Source organism: Drosophila novamexicana, unplaced genomic scaffold (genome assembly GCF_003285875.2).
Source record: "Drosophila novamexicana strain 15010-1031.04,08,12 unplaced genomic scaffold, DnovRS2.1 tig00000008-arrow-pilon, whole genome shotgun sequence".
Lineage (NCBI taxonomy): Eukaryota > Metazoa > Arthropoda > Insecta > Diptera > Drosophilidae > Drosophila > Drosophila novamexicana.
Window position 1 is genome coordinate 2,680,343 of NW_020824765.1, and position 20,160 is coordinate 2,700,502.

Genomic DNA, 20,160 nt, shown 5'->3' on the forward strand with positions numbered 1-20,160 from the left:
TTATCCCTGGTCACAGTTATTTTTAAAATATGTGTACTAAAAATCGAACGAACAGCTGTTAATCTGATGAATTGCGCGCTCTGAGTAAAATTTGAATTTTGCTGCTGGTAAAGTGTTTCCCACTTAAAGGTACACTAAAATATGTTCGGGTTAGGACTTTACATAAAGAGTTGACAAGATAATTAGCTCCGACCTCGCGAGGAACTTTGATTCGTTTCGCTTAGGAGGATATTGTCAATTAACTGTATATATTTTTTCTATAGAAGAGAATATCAACAGGTTATGAAAAGTATACAAATTTAAGTTTAACAATAATAGCATTTTTATTTAATTTATGCAATTATAAAATCATATTTTACGAACTTTAGAGCAAAAGAACCAGCAAACTTTGTTCCGGAGCTTGTACGCCCTGCAGATCATTGTGGCAGCCCTGCCAACTTGTGAAGAATTGGCTTTCCGAAAGAAATGCATCCATGGGATTAAGATACACACGACGAACCTTATACAAGTGTGTATGTATTTTCGATGTACACATTAATAACTACACAAATATAATATCGCAATAGAACAATTGCAGAAACAGTCTAGGCTACATACAACTAGATGCCAGCAGCTTAATATAATAACTTATAGTGCGAAGAATCATGACAGCATCACTTGTCGTTTTACCATCGCTTTGGTTAATATTAATAATTTTTACTGCACCCCATACTCACTGTACACAATCTGGCATATACATAGATAATGGTAAAGATCAGACAGTCATGGAACGTGTGCTGACCGACGATGATAAGTTGGACGTCTCACATGAGATATTGGAATTCCTGGGCATTGCCGCGCGTCCCTTGCACCACAGAAGCCATGGCTTGTCCCTTAGAAAATCGGCGCCCAAGTTTCTGCTTGACGTTTATTACCGCATTACCGCAGAAGAGGGCCTTGCTATTAAAAACAAAAGTGATCACAGCCGCTCGAAACGTGATGCCAATGAAAGCGAGCAGAATTTCATCACAGATCTGGACAAACGTGCCATAGACGAGAGCGATATTATAATGACTTTCCTGAACAAACGCAATCACAATGTCGAAGAAATGCGCCACGAGCACGGGCGCCGACTATGGTTCGATGTCAACAATATTCCCTCGGACAATTATCTAATGATGGCCGAACTGCGCATATACCAAAACTCTAACGAGGGCAAATGGACGACAACCAACAAACAGTTTACTGTCACAGTCTACATGCTACGCTCGGGAGGATCGGCCCCGAATATGCTGGAGCCGCTGTCCTCGGTCAACACAACAGGTGACTATGTTGGCTGGCTGGAGCTCAATGTTACGGAGGCGTTGCATGATTGGCGCGTTAATTCAAACGAAAATCATGGCATTTATATCGGTGCACATGCTCTGAACAAACCGGAACGAGAAATCAAACTCGATGATATCGGATTAATACATCGCAGAACAAAGGTGGATGATGAAAATCAGCCCTTTATGATCGGATTTTTCAGAGGTCCTGAACTCATTAAATCCACATCTGGCCACAGCACTCAGAAGCGAACAAAACGCAGCACTCTGCATCAGCGCAAAAAGAGCAAATCCGAGCCGGTAAATCCATTTATAGAGAACTCAATAGAGAACACGCGAAGCTGTCAGATGCAAACACTTTACATTGACTTTAAGGATTTGGGCTGGCATGACTGGATAATCGCGCCGGAGGGCTACGGCGCCTTCTATTGCAGTGGAGAATGCAATTTTCCGCTAAATGCACACATGAATGCCACGAATCACGCAATTGTTCAAACTCTGGTGCACTTGCTCGAGCCCAAAAGGGTGCCAAAGCCCTGCTGTGCACCAACACGACTGGGAGCATTGCCTGTTCTGTATCATCTTAACGATGAGAATGTCAACTTGAAAAAGTATAGAAATATGATTGTGAAGTCGTGTGGGTGCCATTGATAAAATTAAAACAATTGTAAATTTGCTTTACCATTTCCGTATAATCGAATATACATGTAATTTCAGTAATAATCTCGAATATTTTTTTTAGAAATAAACCAAATGTATTATAAAAAAATATATGTTATCACCTGTTAACTTTCCGTAGTCACCGCATTTAACATTCTATATTTGTGTAAGATTATGAAATCGAATGCATTTTCAAGTACACATATTTTACTTAATTTAAACCGAAAAACTATATTAAAACATAATTAAGTATTCACGAGATTACATATGTTTCAAATCACTCACTCAATACATAACATACGTAATTATTGTAAAGGCAATGTATTCCAAGTGCATGCTTAAGTTATTTGGGGAGTGAGTCTTGTAGTTTGTCTTAATCATATTTATACTATGACTAACACAGAACCACATTAATACTAACACATTGTAAAATTAACTTTAGCTGTTATTTGTGTATCCAATGGTGTCGAAAAGCAAATAAATCCATAATTAAATTTCCAACCTTTTTGTCGATGAGTATTGACACTAGGCGACCATCAAAGCTGGGAGCTTTCACATTTAAAGATGCACAGGCCTGCCTTTAAAGCAATAGTATTGTATTGTATTAAAAATGTCTATGTATATATATTGTCAATAAAATGTCTGATTGTAAACAACAGAAAATCAAACGTAAACAATTATATAGAAATAACAATATCATGGTGCAATTAAAGTGGTTTGATTTTCTGCTTAGCTAATACTTACAAAATTTCGCTCAATGGGATTGCATTCCTGAAATATTCTTTTAAGATGAATTCACCCTTTTGACTTTTGGCTCGGCCAATGCTTATGATTCTATCTGGTTTCTTTGAATACAAAATCACGTAAATATGTCGACTAGGTGATTCAATCGGCCTGGCAAACTTGCCTATGACACTTTCAATATAGGACGCATCACTTTTTTTGTAAAACTGCCCAGGGTTATGTTCTGTGTAAAGCAAAAAATAATGTTTTTCAGTATGCTGTAATATACTTTCAAAACCAGGTGTTCTATTCGTTAAATCAGTTTCTGTTTGTTGCCAAGTGAAATGCGAATTGACGCTGAGCATATATAGGGCCGGTAACTTTAGAGTGGGTCGAAAACCAATGTAGGAACACTCTTTAAGCCCGGCAGCTGCGTCTTCATTTGTAAATATTGTAGTCAACGTTTCGAGCAGTAAATGTTGCCTCGAGTTGGTCGATTCGCTACGCCACTTCTCCAATTCGGTGCAGTTTTTAAGAAATTTATGATACACTTTAAAGAATTGTTGCCGTGTTTTCAACACCAACTCGATATCGGACTTGGCCGCCACCAGCCATATCCACTCGTCTATAAAAAAATGAATCTTGCTTTTATCCGACGGCGACTGAATCTCTGTAATCTGTCCAAGTCCCAACTTTGTTGAGCCTGTAAGTAAACAAATATGAAGGTTAGTCTCAAAATAGAATTCCAAACTTACCCGCAAACATGGCTACGGCTAGAGGAACTACAACAGTTGCATACTTTACGTTGTTCTTCTGTTTCGTGCAGACCATCCAATGCGTGCAAATGCGCTGAGCGGATATTTGAAATGGTTCCAGAAAGTCCCGAAGTACCGTATTGGAGTGCAAATGCACCTTGCTTGACTGAGCCGAATTGAGGTATATTTGCTTATCATTTACTGCGCAAATGTTGGGATACATGCCGCCAGTAAGTGCCGCCTTTATTAAAGGCCAGCTGCCCGATTTGGTGTTGAGGTTTTGTATACTTAATTGTCCCTGGCTATGTATCAAATTGGCAGCTCGCAGCGCACTAACAAGTCTGATGCGGGTTAAATTCAGCTGTTCCATTAGGCCATTGAGCATGAACTCGTAGTCATCGGTAAGGTATAATGGTTGCTTGTCATTTTTAAAACGGCTTTGCCACTCTTGAAACAGACGAACGAAAATTAAATGATCCGAAAATTGGTCTTCCGCTAAACGTGCACGTTCATTTTTAATACGATTCTGAATGTAAATGGTAAATCCATCCCACATGCAGTCGATTTCTTCATTGGAAGGTATGCTCAGTGGGTCTGACGTGATCAGTGAACTGACAACAGTTAATATCGGATCTAAGCATTGTAGCAATATGCCAAAAATTAAAGTACGGCCCAGTTGGCAAGGCACAGGAATATCTATTAGGCGACAGCCTAACCATGTCACGTCCTCGGATTCATCTAACACATCAATCTTTTTGAGAAACTGCACAGTCTGGTGTACATTGATTAATGGCGGCGGTGAAATAGTTAAGCTTAAATATTCACTAATAATCGTGTTCGGCGACAACAATTTGACAGTCAAACAGATTTTGTCCAAATGCATTGTCTGCAGTAGAGGCTTGCTCGTTCCGCTTAGCATTTGGAATGCATCTTTTGATATAAGCCGAAAACAGTGTTTTTCAGAAACAGCTAAAAATTATATTTAGATTTACATTATGCAAACTAACAAATTTGTAAACCAACCTTCAGCATCAAGAATCGATTGTCTTCTAAGCAGACAATCCTTTGCTACCCATTCATATCTGTCCTCAGAACTGATGCTGATACCATCGTATAAGGTTCTTTTCTGGCATGCTGTGTCTATTAGATATTGAAAGGATACTGGAAGTGGCAAGGACTCGATTATGTCGGTGGTTAAAACGACCTTCTTGTTCTCCTTGCGAGACTTGACTAAAGAGCATAAATATTCCTTGTCCATGTTCTCGTGCAACAAAAATATGGAAAACTCTGGCAAATTGCCTGTCAATAAATGGCCTAACAGCATATAGTTAAGTTTTACTATATGGTAAAAAGTCGGCAAAACGATCAATATGTTTCCTGGAATATATAAACGTATACACAACATGTAATAGGCATAGTTTCGTATTTATTTATAAATTAATTTAAAAAATAGCCGTACTTGCTAATCATGTAAAATGTTGAACAGATAAACGGAACCACACATTTTTAAAACAGATGTATGTAGTTAGCTGTCACAAATTAAAACTATTTAACAGACATGTACGGTATGTTAAACTTAGGTTTAACACAAGCTTTTCTTTTCAGTAAAAGTAACTAAATGTTCAGTATGGCAGTAGAACCCTCCTCCTCGATTTTCTTTAATTGTTTTAAAATTTCCGGCTTCTTTTTCACCTTTTCCAGTTGATCTTTGTCAAGTTTGTTTATGTCGCCCGCTTTGATTCTACTCTCAATTAGCTCAATTTCGCGTATTTTTTTTCTCAATTTTTTGACTTGTTTGGCTAAATCAATCTCAAGGCCGTCGCCCAGCGTTAGGTTGTTATCCAATGTATTTGATAGTTTCGCAATTTCAGACTCATTCGGAGAATCACGGTTAATCTGGGGAGCTGTACAGTTGGGCACTTCCGTAGCTTGGGATGTTGGCTTCAATAAAATTTTAGGTGACTGTCTTTCAACTTTTTTTACTTTTGCCTTCTCCTTTTTCTCGCGCTCTTTTTTCAATTCCGCTGCCAAAAGTGGACACATGCCGGGAGGCACTCCAGTTTGTCTTTGGGCAACAAACTGTTTCCCCTTGCTTTCGTATAGTGGGACTTCTTCCTGTGGTACATAACCGTCTTTGACTCGGCGTGCTTTGCGCCAAGTGCCATCCGGGCGCTTCGTAGCCGGAATAACTTTTCCCTTGCTGCTTTCCAAGACTGTGTTCATTTTAATTGAACAACACAAAACCAAAGTATCGTTTCGACCAAAATAAAATTGTAATGGAAATGTCAAATTTATCGATATTGACACTTAGAGATGGACCAATTGAGCGTATGTAGATATGTTTATAAACGATTTTTCGTGAATGAAAACGAGTACAATATTTTTAAAGAAAGAGAAGAGAAGTTTATATCTTTCCTCCAATAATGCATTAAATGCATTTATTTTACTGACGATAGACGTTTTTTTCAAATGTCATGTGTAAATGACGCTGATTGTTACGACGATTAAATACGGAGCATTTCGCCCCAAATAACATAGATAAAATGATTGGAAATGAAACATAACGAGTCCATATTATCGATAATCAACACGTTATAGAGATCTTATCGATAGTTAGATGAAAAAATACCCTACACTCCGCGCTAAATTTGTGTACAGAATTTGTTGTACACATTCACAAAAAGAGTATGTCGGGTAGATCGGCTCGAATGTACCTCGTGAAAATCGGATGCGATTTCACAGAGTAATGGGGGTTTGCAAATTTTGATCTATGTCTCACATACCTGCAAAACGGAAATGTCTATAACAGTATTAAATCTTCGGAAACTTTGATAAAGGGAATTCTGTGGCATATGAAGCCTTGTTTCGTTTGTAAATCATCGACAGTTTGGCCCTGTTTTTCTGCTTGTGTTTTTACTAGAAGGAGGTTCAGGGGATCTCCCAGCTGGTCAATTCCCATCAGAGCTCCCTTTTTAAATAAACCGTTTGTGAAATCTTTCTCTGCCATACTGAACAATTATATTTTATTGACAATTTATCAACATCGAAGATCGTACGATGTGCAATAATTAGGTTTTTTGTATCTTACCTGGTGAGAAGTCAGACTTTGTGCATATAAGATACATTAGATCGATAATAAGATCAAAATCAACAAATTCTGGTTTGGCATCTTTAACAACGTAACCATGAAGCTCAAAATTTTCAAGTATATCAATACATTCCGCGTTTCCATTCAAAGCTGCAACAGTTATTGCGTTTTCGTGTTGTGCGTCCGAAATGTATGGATTTGCACCCATAAACAACAACAATCGAAGATGATTCGCTTTGCCCAGCTGCGAGGCAATCAAAATAGCCGTTTTGCCCGTAACCGAGTGTTGATAGTTAACCGGAACCGACTCATAATTGATCGAGTAAAGAAACGGACGGATAGCCACATCGCTGCCAATCTCCTCGTATGCCTGTAGACATTTATCTATTTGTTCGTTTCTCTGGTTTTTATTTCTGAACACTTGCCGCTGCTTTTTGTAAATCTCTGGGCCCTTTTGAATATCGGTCAATGCAATAAGCCTACGGATATCTTCCAAATAACAAATGTTGGGGCTTATCTGGCTCAGAGGCTCCATGCAGAACTTCGTGCCTTCGCCAAAGAAGTTCACAAATCGCATTGAGTCACATTCTTGTGAAAGTAATATGATTCTCAGATTTCGATCCATATTTAATGCTTGCTTCAATTCATAGAGCAGAATGTCGGTGTAAGGATCGTGTAGGTGTACATCATTGATAACAAAGTGGCTAATTTGACTGAACTTCTTGGAGTTCTTGTTAAATAAAGAGCGCATGAAGGCTTTGGCAGTTGTGTAGACGACTTGTGTTGCAGAGCTTATGATATTATGCTGAGGCACTTGGATGCCCACAGTTTCGCCAATATTTTCAGCCAAACATTCGGCGAAACGCTCGCAATTGTATGTAGCCAGAATGTTATCTTTCTCGATGCAAATTACTTTTATGTTGATATTTTTAGATTCAGAATCTTCCAAAATTAGTAGCGGCACTAATATGGATTTGTCCAAGCAAAGATTGCCATCAAACATGGTCACGCGATGACCATAAATTGAGCCAAGAATGTCGTCGTGCTGCGAGTAGAGTGAGCCATTCCTCAAGAGCTTGCTACGTTTTTCCGTTTTAAGGCGTACTGTTGGTTGCGTCAGAGCTGTCAAAGGAATGTGAAGTGACGGAATTTTCACACTCCAATGTCCGCCAAAATAATCCGCACAATTCGGTAGCTCATCCTTTCCTACAGCTTTCGTACGCGCCAAATGTGTGAGCATGTCAATTATAGTTGGGGGAGACAATGTCAAGGATTTTGGCTCTTCAATAAAGTGTTTGCATTTCGGTTTGAATACCTTAACACATTCCTGCCCATTTATTAATGTGATTTGCGAACGTAAGCCCAAAGTATGTGCTGAGTTAATCAGTATATTGTGCTCAGAGGTTCGGAATGTGCAAGCAAATTGCTGACAGCAGCGCCGACCAGCAATAAAATATAATAATTGTTGGGGAATAAATTTAGTCCGGATTGTATGCTCCATAATTGATAGGCGTTTAAAGTTAATCAACAATTTGATTCGGTATAAGGAATAACTTGACTTAACTGAACTTGTCCGTTACAGTCAAATCCCCTAAATCAACTTGGAATGACGGAATAGAACACGAAAGATATGCAACGTTTTGTTGATTATTCTTTCAGTTTTTAACACAGTGACCGAGAAAAGTCTACATATGGAAATGGACGAGTCTAACACGTATTGAAATAAGTTAGTTGTACTACATATATTTTTATTAATATGTATTAACAAAAATCGTGAAAAACCAGAAAACCGAAAGTTTTCTTACATTAACATTGATATCTAAAAAAAAACCGAAGTTATTTATCTAAAATTAATGTTCAAATTTGTGATAAGGTTCACCACGATCATCTAATCCTCTCAAAACGAATTTTTAAATTTGAATTATGCAACTTTATAACATTAATAAGCAATTGTTGATGTTCATAAAGTCAATGAGCATTTTCCCACCTTTTAGACTAGAGCTATCAATTTTATGTATATAGAAGTAAAAAATATAACTATTGTTAAATGTTACGTAAATATATGATTTTCATTGGACCGCGTAAGCTGTTTCACTGGTTATTAGACACCAAATTTCCTGCATCGGAAGTAAATAACATCATCCTGTTCTGGAGCCAGGTTTCCTGCAAAGTAATAGGGTTATCTCAACCTGCGTCGGCCATCAGTCTCTTCTTCCATGAAGGCTGCCTTCGTGCAGCTCAGGGTCCATCTGTTCGCTTACGGATTTATTGCGACACACGGGTCAGCTCGAGTATTTACAGTAGGTATTACTGAAAATGTTGTTTTAAAATAAAATGTTTTTCGAACTGGCGACAAACTGTATTTTATTAAGTTTGACACAAGGTAGATATTAAGTTGCTCAATAGAAAGTTTAAATAACTGTAACCCATATATTATTTTTATACAAAAGAAATAAATATTTGATGTAGCATTCTTCAAACCACATTTTTAACATTGGGAACGCGACCAAGGAACATCGATAGAATATCGGTGCATCCCTAAGTCAATCATCGATATATCGGAGCTTTGATGCTGTCGTTCTTCACTAGTATACATACAGAAAATTTTATCCTCACATTTTTTGCAAGGAGAAATGGTGTACATTACGAATTCAAATTTATTAAAAGCGAAATTGTAAATATTCTTCATATTTATTACGCACTTATTAAAAAGTGGATGTGCAGATTGACCTAGCGTGTGTTGTGTCGAGATTCGAGCGTGAAGAAAAGTGACTCCGATCTGGTTCTGACTGTGTGTGAATCTTGTGAGAGAGCGAGCATTAAAGAGGAAATATTACGTGTGTGAGCTGTACTGAAAACATACATACATATATTGATTGAAGGCATTACATCTGTAGTGCTACTACTAACCCTTAATAAATAGTGTAAGAATTGTTGTATAACCATATAGGAGAGCCTTATCGCCAATCAACTTTTTTCGGTACATACATATGTACATACGTATGCGTTAGACCGCTTTTCAGATTGTACATGTTGTACATGTACTCAATCGCGTGCATTTCATGTATGCATTTTTAAATAGATGTTTGTGTAAAAACGAGTACCGTTTTATACATGTGCATATTACTGCATTAAATTATAAGTTATGTCTATGCCGCCGGTACATGTAAATTTACTTTTACTTAAAAACATTTTGTTTCAATATGATTTAAAACAGAAACCCTTTTCTTCGGCAAGCCGAAGATTAAAAACCCATGCAGACATACATATATAAGTCAGATGTCCCTATCATTTTCATACTAGCTAAGTGGTTTGCTAATAAGATTTTACTTATATATTAGGCTAAAAATCAATATTTCCAAATATAGTACATACAAATTTGGACTGATTTTTCTTAAGAGAGTTTCGTGATATAGTTATCGGATGTTGCCATGATATTGCAAATATATTAAGACAGCATATCTTGTAAATGTCAAAATTGATTTAGTTATGTGTGATTTAGTCTATGTGTGACACACACACTTGTATAAAAATGAATATATGTTTACTCTTTTGAGTGATGACAATTGCAGAATTGCTTTTTTATAGCCAAAAATTGTTGCATTTTTAGAGCCTTCGTTCAACAGTTACTCAAACGACTTCGGATCCGTTGTTAACTCATTTGCAGCTATATCGTTATTTTATAGTTCCTAAATCGTATACCCTTGTAGAGGGTGTTCTAATTTCGTCATGAAAAAAGTTACGCATATATTCACATGTATATAAATACTATAACTAAAAAATATTGTATATTGTACTGCATGAACAGCTTTCGGAACACTTTATTATATAGCTGACAGAGGCATAATTGGTCGAAAAGTAGGTTCTGGCATAAAAAATCTATTAATTTTTTAAGATATATTCGAGGCGAACACGGCAGCCGCGAGCTACCCTATTCTACGCATATCTTCAAGCCCATTCGCCACAGTTCGACAAAGGTATTTAATCTTCGGCTACTCGAAGATAGCAATTCTTTGTTGTATTTGAGCTATCAAAGTCTTCGAGGTAATGGGTGGACACATAATAAAGAGATCCGTTTTTGAATAATTTCTTTTTTGAATAACAACAATACTGAACTGTAAATTGTTTAAGTATATATTTTTTCTTGAGAACTCGTAATTTTTGGTAATATATTTGTTGTTCAGTCGAAGAAAAGTTCAGTTATGAAGCTAATCAGAAAGAAAGTGTATATAAATGGTTCAATTCTAAATATAACAAGACAAAAGGTCAAAGGTTGCGATGGATGCATTTAATTTTACTCCGTTTTGATTTACTCGTGTCAGTTTTTTTTGTGTTTCCTTTTATGCCAAAAAGACTTAAGGGAACGAAATAAGTCAATTGAATAAATTCGAATTAGGAAATCTATAACGAAAAAAATGACTTACATATTAAACTGTGTTAACAGAGTTTTGTTATTTGTTTGCATTATGTTATGTATTTAACTTTGTAAAACTTGTATATATCATAAAACAAATATTCTTTTTAGTTAAGCTCTTTATATGTACATAAATCCGGGTAGCTGCACTCCCCCTCCACTCGATACTGTCGATGGGGATGCTATTCGTAATCATCCCCAAAGATGGAACCGCCGACGAGTTCTTAAAATCTACTTTTTATAAAGTCGCACTTTGAAAGGGTCAAAAAGCAAGATATCCAACTGCTAAGCTATTTATAAATATCTGTGTACAAATATTTTTTTATGTCTTTATTGCATCTGACTGTCATGTTCTATCCTTATTCCTTTTATATAATGCAAACTATATCAAATCTGCAACACCTTATTTATCACCTATTCAAAATTGTATTTATTAGTTTGTGGAAATGTTAATATCAGTATGCGTCCAATAGGCTGTGAGGTGTTTGGAAGACATGTAATTGAGTATGTGTTTATGAATGTGTAAATGTGTATGTATTTGGGTATATGTGTAATGTGTGTGTGTGTTTTTATATAAATAAATATATTCCTTTGTTTTAATTTCTATTCTTTCGAAACATCCAACTATCTTAAAAGGTATATATTTCTCAAAGATTATTCAGAGATTTTAAAATTGTCAAGAGCAACCGGTCAAAGGTTAAATCGGCAAAGATTTCATTTTCGTCCAATCAAAGCCCTACGCTATAATTTAATAAACACCTGTTTCTGCGAGTTTTCAAATTACAAAAAATTTGCATAAATCAAAGTTTATTTTTCGACTACAAGCTTCTCTTTTTGTTCTCAATTAGATGGACCTTAAGCTCATTTTTAAATATCTATATAAAGTTGAAGATAATACACAGGTAGATTACAATTTTCCACCTGAGGAAAATGGATAGAATATTGATGTTTAAAATTTAAAGCAAATAACTTGGACCGAGCAGCGTCAGAAACTTGCAGCTAGTTGATAGTTGATAAGAGTTAGGCCCAACACAATTTTTGAATACAAAGATTTGTTTTTCTTTTTACACATTTACGCATTTAGTAGGCAAATCAATGTGTGAACAATCTGTTTCGGAGTGAGTGTATACATTGAGGTAAAATCCAAATGTGGGATTTAATTTGGAGTATATTAGAGTGATTTTTCAGTTGATTGAATGGTGTAGATAACATATAAATCACATTTAAAAGCATATAAATTGGAATTATATTTTACACATTTTAGAATTTTGAGAAAATCTCAAAATGGATTTCGTACAAGTATCCGAGGAGGAGGGTGACGAGCCAATCGAACTGCCAGCTGAGGAAGATGGAACCTTGCTAATATCTACACTTCAGGCGCAGTTTCCTGGTTCTTGTGGACTTAAATACAGGAACATGGATTCGAAAGCTGTACGGGGTGTTCGTTCTAACGAAGGCAGACTATTTCCACCAAATGTCGATTCGGATTGGGGAGATTATGTCTACTTTTGTGTGTTTCCAAAAGGTATACCAAATTTCACAAGATCTGTCCCACAGATCGACAGTGCTTATCGCCCCATATTGCCTCCCATAGAAAACAAACGTAAAAGCGATGATAACTTGGAAAATTCAACGGCAAAAACCAAACGTATTGAAACACGTTTACGTTGCACTGATTTGATTGTTTTGGGACTTGCTTGGAAAACAACTGAAGACAGTTTACGGGAATACTTTGAGGGCTATGGCGAAGTGCTCATGGCGCAAATTAAAAAAGATGTCAAGTCCGGCCAGTCAAAGGGCTTCGGATTCGTACGTTTCGGTTCTTACGAAGCACAAATGCGTGTACTCTCAAATCGTCATCTTATTGATGGCCGTTGGTGCGAAGTGAAAGTACCAAATTCAAAGGTGATAATAAACTAATATACTTTTGAGTTAAATAAAGCTTAAACCGATTTGTTTTCCACCCACAGGGCATGGGTCACCAAGTGCCATGTAAAGTATTCGTAGGCCGTTGCACGGAGGATATTAACTCAGATGACCTACGCGAATACTTTTCAAAATTTGGAGAAGTGACCGATGTTTTTATACCTCGACCATTTCGTGCTTTTAGTTTTGTTACGTTCCTTGATCCTGATGTAGCCCAATCTCTCTGTGGTGAGGATCATATTATTAAAGGTAAGCAATCAATTGAATATATATGTATCTGTATATATGTACAAACCTGTTGTTTTATTAGGGGTGTCAGTGCACGTTTCAAATGCCGCTCCCAAAGCCGAGCAAAATCGGACCCACCAAGGCCAAAATTACAACTATAATTCTGGAAATAATTTCGGGATGCATTCATACCATCCACAAGGAAATCACATGAACTCTGGCCGTAGCGGACATCATAGAGGTAATAACCAACACAATGCACACGGAGGTAATAGCACTGCAATCGGCAATAGTCACAGCAACATTGGCAGTGGTGGCTACGGAATGGGTAGCAATAATTTTGGTGGAAATTTGGGTGGGGGTTACACAAACGGTAGTAATCATAATAGTGGTGGGAACATGAACCGCCAAGAAGGTGGTATGCCCTATAATAGGCAGAATAATTTTCATGGCATGAACCAGCCACACAATGGCAACGTAGGCAATGGTGGTTGGATGAACAGGGGACATTTGGACATGCCTAACCTACAAGCATTAGGCATAAATTCGCAAGGATCCAGCTCTTCCAATCAAGGGCAAAACATGAACAACCCTTTAGGCGTTGGACTTAATTTAAACTCATTGCCGATGAACCCTGCTTTGGTTGCTGCTGCGTTGAATCAGTGGAGCCTTCTTGGCAATCAGCTGCAAAATCAAAACCAGGATCAGCAGGCAAGCCTTCTATACACTATCATTGTTTCAAACAAAAAACTCTTTCAGTTACTTCTCAGGGAGGCAATTTTTTATCATGGATGGCTCAAAACAACGGAGGGCATTCCAACGCTTCTAATATGAACTCTGGCAATCGCAAAGGTTCAAACAATTCTGGGTCTGGCGGCATGAACAAAGGTGATAACTCGGCTGCTAACGATCAGGTAAGAAATTGACATTAAGATAAATATCAAAACATACATTTTTTTCAAATATTTTACAGAATGGCTGCCCTTCTGGTAACTCATGGTCAAATCAGAGTAGTGGCTCCCAAAACTCTGCGGAAAAATCAAATTTTCTCTAATTATAAAATATAAAACTCTACCCATATGGTACCATTAAAATAAAATCATTTTATCTCAACCGTCGAACTTCAACATTTGCAGCTATTCATGGTTGAATAGCTTAATAGTCTTAGCATCAGAATGTCATACGACAGTGCTTTTTATTCAGCTTGACGGATTTTAATCTGCCGCTCTTGAATCAAAAGAATTGAGAGATCGCTTGCAGACACGAGCTGAAACTAGATGAATCTGCAACACAAGAATGAGCCAAAGTCTATGTCTGTGGCCGTGGATATGTCAGCTCGGGAAGCCGAGCATTAAAAAATGTGTGCAGTTTGTTGGGTCACATTTGCTTAAATCTCTGAAACATTTGCCTACGCTTTCTATCCTGTCGTATAGTCACGTGAAGGCTCTGCTTATCATTGATATAGAGATGCACCTGGAGATAGTCGCTGTATATGGTCATCCTCTTGTGGGTGGCACGTCTCGGCTGCTAAATATTTGCCAGTGCAGTGCGGCGCGTAGGATGAATGAGGCTCTGAAGAACTACTTTCCCTGTAGTAAATAGGCTTGAGCGTCTTCTCACATTCGTCAAGGTCCAAAAAGTATACTATAAATCAAATAATATACATCAAATGAAGCAATAAATTGTCGCTTTTGTGCTTCTCCCCATTAACTGTAGGGAATAAGCTTGTCTAGAAATTGGAAGTGCACGTTTTTGTCTACATGCATATTAATATATTTGACAGATACATACTAAAGTATTTACCCTAAGTTGCACAATCACAATGTATATGTATTTTGCACACAAACACAATTTAAAATTATGGATACAGGGTATAAAAAGGCATTGTTGATCTCGACTACAAAAATATTATTGTATTTTCAGTAATATAGTTAAAATCACAGTGAGATATTACTGCACGCTGATGAATTAAATATATAGTTTTGGGCCTCCAATATGTGCATTTCAGTTAAGCAAATGGCAACTAGTAATATTATATATCCACTGTAACGTATCGCTCGTAGAAAATCCCATAATTTGTCACAAAAGATACTAAGCAAAACACAATGAAGCAGGGCATGCACGTTGACGATGCGCCACATCCAAGCCACAGAAAAAAATAATGTGGACTTAAATATATAGTTCTGGCACTGGTACTGGCTGCTGTTGACATCGTCGCGTTCCAACATATTCTGATAGACAGCGATATAACGATTCCATGCCGTAGAGCTTAGTAAAAGTTGGCCAGTAAAGCTAATAACATTTTTGGCAACCTTGCGCGTAGTTGCCTTAATTTTAGGAATAATAGTTGGCTCAGGAGTCGCTTTCGAGTCGCTCATTGGAATTATCGAGTAGCCTCGGCGAGGTGGGTTGCTTTTCAAAAAGAAGAATATGCCAAGAAGTAGCGCAATGCATCCAAGTCCATCGCATAGTCCGTCAACATAATAGCCAGACGTTCCGATCTCCGAGCGTTCACCACGTATATGTTTCCTTACACGCGCAACATGGCCATCCAAATCATCAAGGAACGTGCGAATTTGAAAAAGCAGTACACCAAGCCGCCTATAGCCCAGGCTATCGGAGGCCACAAGTTTTCCCGATACGCAAGCAACCCCAACATGAAAAAATGATATCATGTTGGGCGTTATGAACGTTGATTGCGAGATGCCAACCACATTGTCAAAGATTGTTGCCAGTGGTGCGAATAGATAGTGGTTGGTATGATCCAGCAGTATCGCCTTAACCGTAATATGACAAAGTGGATTTATATTGCATGATATCCACGTATTATCTTCGTAGGACGGTTCTTTCTCAACGGTGGGAGGTTTCGGGCCACTGCTCGAAGCCGATGCCAAATTGGATGGTTCCATCGACGATATCGGCGTTGTCGAAGTGTTGATGTGATAATTTCGGTTAATAGCATAATTATGAATTCGCAGATACAGCTCAAAATCCATAAACATATAGAACATTATTAACATAAACAAGAGCGTTAATAATATCTTGCTGATTTGTGAACTGGGGCCAATCATTTTTTACGTTGTGAGGTAGATATCATCTATAAATTCTTCAACTTTCAGTGAATAGCTAAAATGAAAAAACAATAAATTTAATTAATTAAAAAGACAACAAAAAGAAATGTTATCTACGCCACGCCCAAGATTCAATACCCTTTTTGGCATACGGCATGATAGATACGTGAGAATTATAAAGTTGTTAATGCTGAGTGAAAATATCTTTGAAAAGAGAGGGACAAATTTTCTTGTTTTTCCATTTATCTGCATTGAGTGTTGGTAGAAGAGGGTTCAAGGTATGCGTCAAAGTCGGGAACTCCCAATTTTTTGTTTGGATTTTGGGAGAATGAATTCAATACTGAAATATGTATAATCTGTGTTTTGTATCTGAGATGGTAGAATATATGTATATATAGTTTTGTAGACGGGTTCAGGGTATTAGCTAATCTTGTCAGAATTTCCATCATATTCCATGCGAGGGCAGCCTAGTCCGCACTCTAAATCAATGTGTACCCTTATCTGGCAGTTGGTCAACGTTTATATAAGGGATACTTCTTTCGTATAAAAAGCCACAAGACAGAGATTGACAAAAGAGCGTAATTTTCGTACAAAATCCAGTTTGCAACCGGAGCTATCTTTGATATTTATAATAGATATTGACCCTAGCGAGGTTCACAAGTACTCAGTTGACAAATAGAAAATAAAAATGGCATGTTTACTAACTGAAACCATCTAGATGTAGATTTAAACGGAACTACATATAAACACAACCATACATACACACGTAACTGTATATTTATAGTTGTAGCTTATGGCATGTCCATACCATATTTTATGCAATGACACAGAGCCTCATACAAACACAACCATACATACATACGTAACTGTGTATTTGTAGTTGTATTTTATAGCATGTCCATACCTTATACCATATACATGCACATATACATACTGTGTAGTTTTGGCGATTAACTCTGTGAAAGATAATAGCCCATTGAATTACTATATCAAATAAAAGACTTTAACTACTTACTACCGACGTGATACACTTTAGATTATGTACATTAACATATTTCATTTTCGACAAATTGAAATATTTGTTTATATGATAATTAATCATATATTTGTATATACCATATGATCATACATATTATTGTATGCAATTGGTTAGATAGCTTTTGCGATATTTTATTTTGTTTATTATAGTTTTTCGTAAGAAAAGCGGCTATGCTCGTCCAATTGTAAATCGGTAATACACTTTTGGGTTAAACTGATATTAATTTAATATTCTTTTATATTTTACAAGTGTGTTTTTGTATGGAAAAAGTAATAATTCTTTAATTATACTATGATTAAATCGAGTGTATCGACAAGGCTGCTATCGATAACATTTTTGCAATATCACCACTTTTCGCGTTTTATGTCAAGGCATTTGTAAAAAATGCCGTTTGGCACATCTGTTTAGTTGAGGCTTTTATCAACTTAAAAAATTTTAGATATTAATTTCACTTGTTAAATTAAAGCATTATTTTATTTAAAATAACTTGAATAATTCGTATATATAACACTTTTTGTTTTAACTGACTGATTGGTGATAAACGCACCATTCGATCAGCCTTAAACTCACACTTTTTAGAAAATCCATCACTTCTTGGCGGAATTGGGTATCAAAGATTTGGTGGGTGATGTTTCTGATTCAAATTCATTTCTACGAATCTGAAATGGAAGCTGTGTTTGTTGAAATGTCTTTGAAAACAGAATATTTTTCCCCATAAGAACATACTTTTCAGCCGATGTTTCCTACAGTAGCTATATGTTATATTGGTCCGATATAAGGATCATAATGGAACTAATATATGCAAGAGAAAGACCTATGCAAAGAGATAAGTTCACATAGAACCAGACAGATAGGGTCATGGTAGCGCCGCGGCGGTTACGATGTCACCGACCACTGCCTCCGTCGGTGCCATCTTCGGCAGTGCGAACTCCGGTCCCAGGGCTGACAGGGGACCTGGAAGGTTGCACATGCTGAATGTAGCCCAAATAGCACCAGCCGCCATTGGATTTGACCCCTCCCCGGCAGCGTGCACGCCGCGCATGCCTCACAATCGGCCATCGGCAAATATCCGTGTTTCAAATCTAGGGTAGAGATGAATCGGGCGTGACTCAACCGCTCAGGCATCTGATTGTTCCGAAGGACAGGATAAGCATCCGGAATCGAGTTGCCGGTAATCGATGCACACGCCTTGGTCGAGTGTCAGACTCCCTTACGCTATAGATTGAAACACCGAAATCTGCACACATACATTTTAATTAAGCCTATGGTTTTCCATTTTGTTTCACTCGTTTCTGCGGTCTCAGAGCGAAAAGGCACGCAACCGCTAGCTTTTTACCATACTACCTCCACACGGAAAGCGCAGTGGATCGCATCTCGGCGTTGCTTCCCCGCATTTTGGCCGTGTAAGGTATCAATACCTTATCTGATTACTAAATTTACCGGATCTGGAAATAAACAAAATTTAAATAAAAAAAATAAATAAAAAAATTACTAAATAGATATCAAGGCTGCCGATTATAAAAAGTAAACAATTTTTTTTCCTGTGGTTCAGCAAGCTTTCAGGTCATCCTCAGAAAACTTAGAGTTATCAATAAATTATGTGCGCAATAATCAAATGTAAAGTGTTGGACGCTATAATGAAATGTTAAGTGCTGGAAACAGGTTTTCATATGTCGCATTGACTATCGATACACTTGAATGTCGATATATTTGATGTTGTATCGATACATTTTAGATTTGTTTTAGTTCTTCCCGATTAGGTTAAGTAATAAACAAGACCAAATGAATATACAAGCGTTAAGAACTGCGGCTTTTAAGGCTGCTGGAATGAGTTTGTCTCAGTCCTTGGGACGCCGGCGGCTGGTCTCAACGGTATCGACAAGACTCAGCAAAGCATATGATTACGATGGAAAAACAAAAGTTTCAATCTTCAACACGGAAACAGACATGGGCCTTATGATCACAGGCTATAGTCAGTACGGATTCCGGCTAAACAATAATATGGTCTTAATAGGACCTATTACAGTGTTTCCCAGGTGTGTATAAGAGACACATGTGCATACAACATGTAACTTAATTTCCATTTAAGAATTTTGTACATTCTAGGTCAGTGCTGTCTTGGAACATAAACTCATTTGAGGATATAAACGAGGAAAGTCTTTCACTTTTTCCGACACTGGAGCCAAAGATAGATGTACTCATAATAGGAATTGGAGACCAGAATCCAACACCAACCCTAACAAAACGCATCATTAAATTCATGAAAAAGTACAAAACAAACGTCGAGGTTCTTCGGACTGAACAGGTATGATTTCCGACATTTGTTAAATCCATCCACCAACTGCAATGTTTTTCTTTGCAGGCGTGTGCCACATTCAATTTCCTTAACGCAGAGGGCAGAATGGTGGCATGTGCTCTCATTCCTCCGCTGCACATTTCCTACAATGAAAACGATGTTCTACAAACCAAGCTTAAACAACAACAGCTTTATGAAACAGATTAAATAACTTAATCAAATCAAATCAACAACTAGGGTCAAATAAGGAGTTGTGTACATTCAATGTGGATATTAGGAGCAAATATTACATACATTTTGCGTTTAACGAATTAAAAATGTATCTTATATAGATGTTGTCCCTATTTTAGAGATATCTCAAATAAAAAAAGGCTGCACATTAATGTCGAGTCTCCCCTTAGCAAACAGACTAACCCTGTCAAAATCTGTGTTTTTTCAGTAACATCAATTTGTAGCCGCCCTAATTTATGATAAATTATATAGCGTCTATAATCTATGGATCTATAGGGAAAATCGGGAAAATAAGATTATGTATGGCAAAATATTGTTTTCTGGCGTACACGAGCTTCACATTCTCACTGCAAAGTCGTGTCATAGAGCAACAAGGGTATTAAGTATTCAGTGTGCCGATAGATAGATAAATTGATCTTAGCTAA

General features: G+C 37.2%; 6 protein-coding genes across 14 annotated transcripts; 3 read left to right on the forward strand and 3 right to left on the reverse strand.

The window, feature by feature from the left end:
• Positions 1 to 520: 520 nt before the first annotated feature.
• On the forward strand, positions 521 to 1,975 carry LOC115762407 (protein 60A). Its single transcript, XM_030704636.1, has one exon. It carries the CDS (start codon positions 645 to 647, stop codon positions 1,953 to 1,955), a length of 1,311 nt encoding a protein of 436 aa, XP_030560496.1. The 5' UTR covers positions 521 to 644; the 3' UTR covers positions 1,956 to 1,975.
• Positions 1,976 to 2,387: 412 nt separating this feature from the next.
• Positions 2,388 to 8,089, reverse strand: LOC115762249 (benign gonial cell neoplasm protein). 2 transcript variants are annotated; one of them, XM_030704441.1, is made up of 5 exons: positions 6,531 to 8,086; positions 4,466 to 4,819; positions 3,443 to 4,411; positions 2,709 to 3,390; positions 2,388 to 2,542 (listed from the first exon to the last, which is right to left on the reverse strand). In XM_030704441.1, exons 1-5 carry the CDS (start codon positions 8,029 to 8,031, stop codon positions 2,410 to 2,412), a joined length of 3,639 nt encoding a protein of 1,212 aa, XP_030560301.1. In that variant the 5' UTR covers positions 8,032 to 8,086; the 3' UTR covers positions 2,388 to 2,409. The 2 variants fall into 2 exon arrangements, with proteins under 2 accessions (XP_030560301.1, XP_030560376.1); XM_030704516.1 differs by having other exon boundaries at positions 2,438 to 2,538; positions 6,531 to 8,089.
• Positions 4,847 to 5,878, reverse strand: LOC115762486 (partner of Y14 and mago). The gene has a single exon (XM_030704764.1). It carries the CDS (start codon positions 5,663 to 5,665, stop codon positions 5,057 to 5,059), a length of 609 nt encoding a protein of 202 aa, XP_030560624.1. The 5' UTR covers positions 5,666 to 5,878; the 3' UTR covers positions 4,847 to 5,056.
• Positions 8,090 to 9,022: 933 nt separating the features above from the next.
• Positions 9,023 to 14,196, forward strand: LOC115757884 (TAR DNA-binding protein 43). Of its 7 annotated transcripts, none has more exons than XM_030698369.1 (7): positions 9,023 to 9,454; positions 12,209 to 12,375; positions 12,502 to 12,849; positions 12,915 to 13,119; positions 13,181 to 13,809; positions 13,869 to 14,012; positions 14,072 to 14,196. In XM_030698369.1, exons 2-7 carry the CDS (start codon positions 12,229 to 12,231, stop codon positions 14,150 to 14,152), a joined length of 1,554 nt encoding a protein of 517 aa, XP_030554229.1. In that variant the 5' UTR covers positions 9,023 to 9,454; positions 12,209 to 12,228; the 3' UTR covers positions 14,153 to 14,196. The 7 variants fall into 7 exon arrangements, with proteins under 7 accessions (XP_030554229.1, XP_030554188.1, XP_030554196.1 ...); XM_030698328.1 differs by having other exon boundaries at positions 9,028 to 9,454; positions 12,209 to 12,469; positions 12,539 to 12,849; XM_030698336.1 differs by having other exon boundaries at positions 9,028 to 9,371; positions 12,209 to 12,469; positions 12,539 to 12,849.
• A 674-nt stretch (positions 14,197 to 14,870) lies between these two features.
• On the reverse strand, positions 14,871 to 17,485 carry LOC115761537 (ceramide phosphoethanolamine synthase). Of its 2 annotated transcripts, none has more exons than XM_030703323.1 (2): positions 17,188 to 17,485; positions 14,871 to 16,224 (listed from the first exon to the last, which is right to left on the reverse strand). In XM_030703323.1, the coding sequence occupies exon 2, from the start codon at positions 16,167 to 16,169 to the stop codon at positions 15,036 to 15,038; it is 1,134 nt and encodes a 377-aa protein (XP_030559183.1). In that variant the 5' UTR covers positions 16,170 to 16,224; positions 17,188 to 17,485; the 3' UTR covers positions 14,871 to 15,035. The 2 variants fall into 2 exon arrangements, with proteins under 2 accessions (XP_030559183.1, XP_030559174.1); XM_030703314.1 differs by having other exon boundaries at positions 17,185 to 17,485.
• Positions 17,486 to 18,958: 1,473 nt separating this feature from the next.
• On the forward strand, positions 18,959 to 19,928 carry LOC115758802 (NADH dehydrogenase [ubiquinone] 1 alpha subcomplex assembly factor 3). The gene is made up of 3 exons (XM_030699581.1): positions 18,959 to 19,244; positions 19,315 to 19,513; positions 19,571 to 19,928. Exons 1-3 carry the CDS (start codon positions 18,991 to 18,993, stop codon positions 19,709 to 19,711), a joined length of 594 nt encoding a protein of 197 aa, XP_030555441.1. The 5' UTR covers positions 18,959 to 18,990; the 3' UTR covers positions 19,712 to 19,928.
• Positions 19,929 to 20,160: the final 232 nt, after the last annotated feature.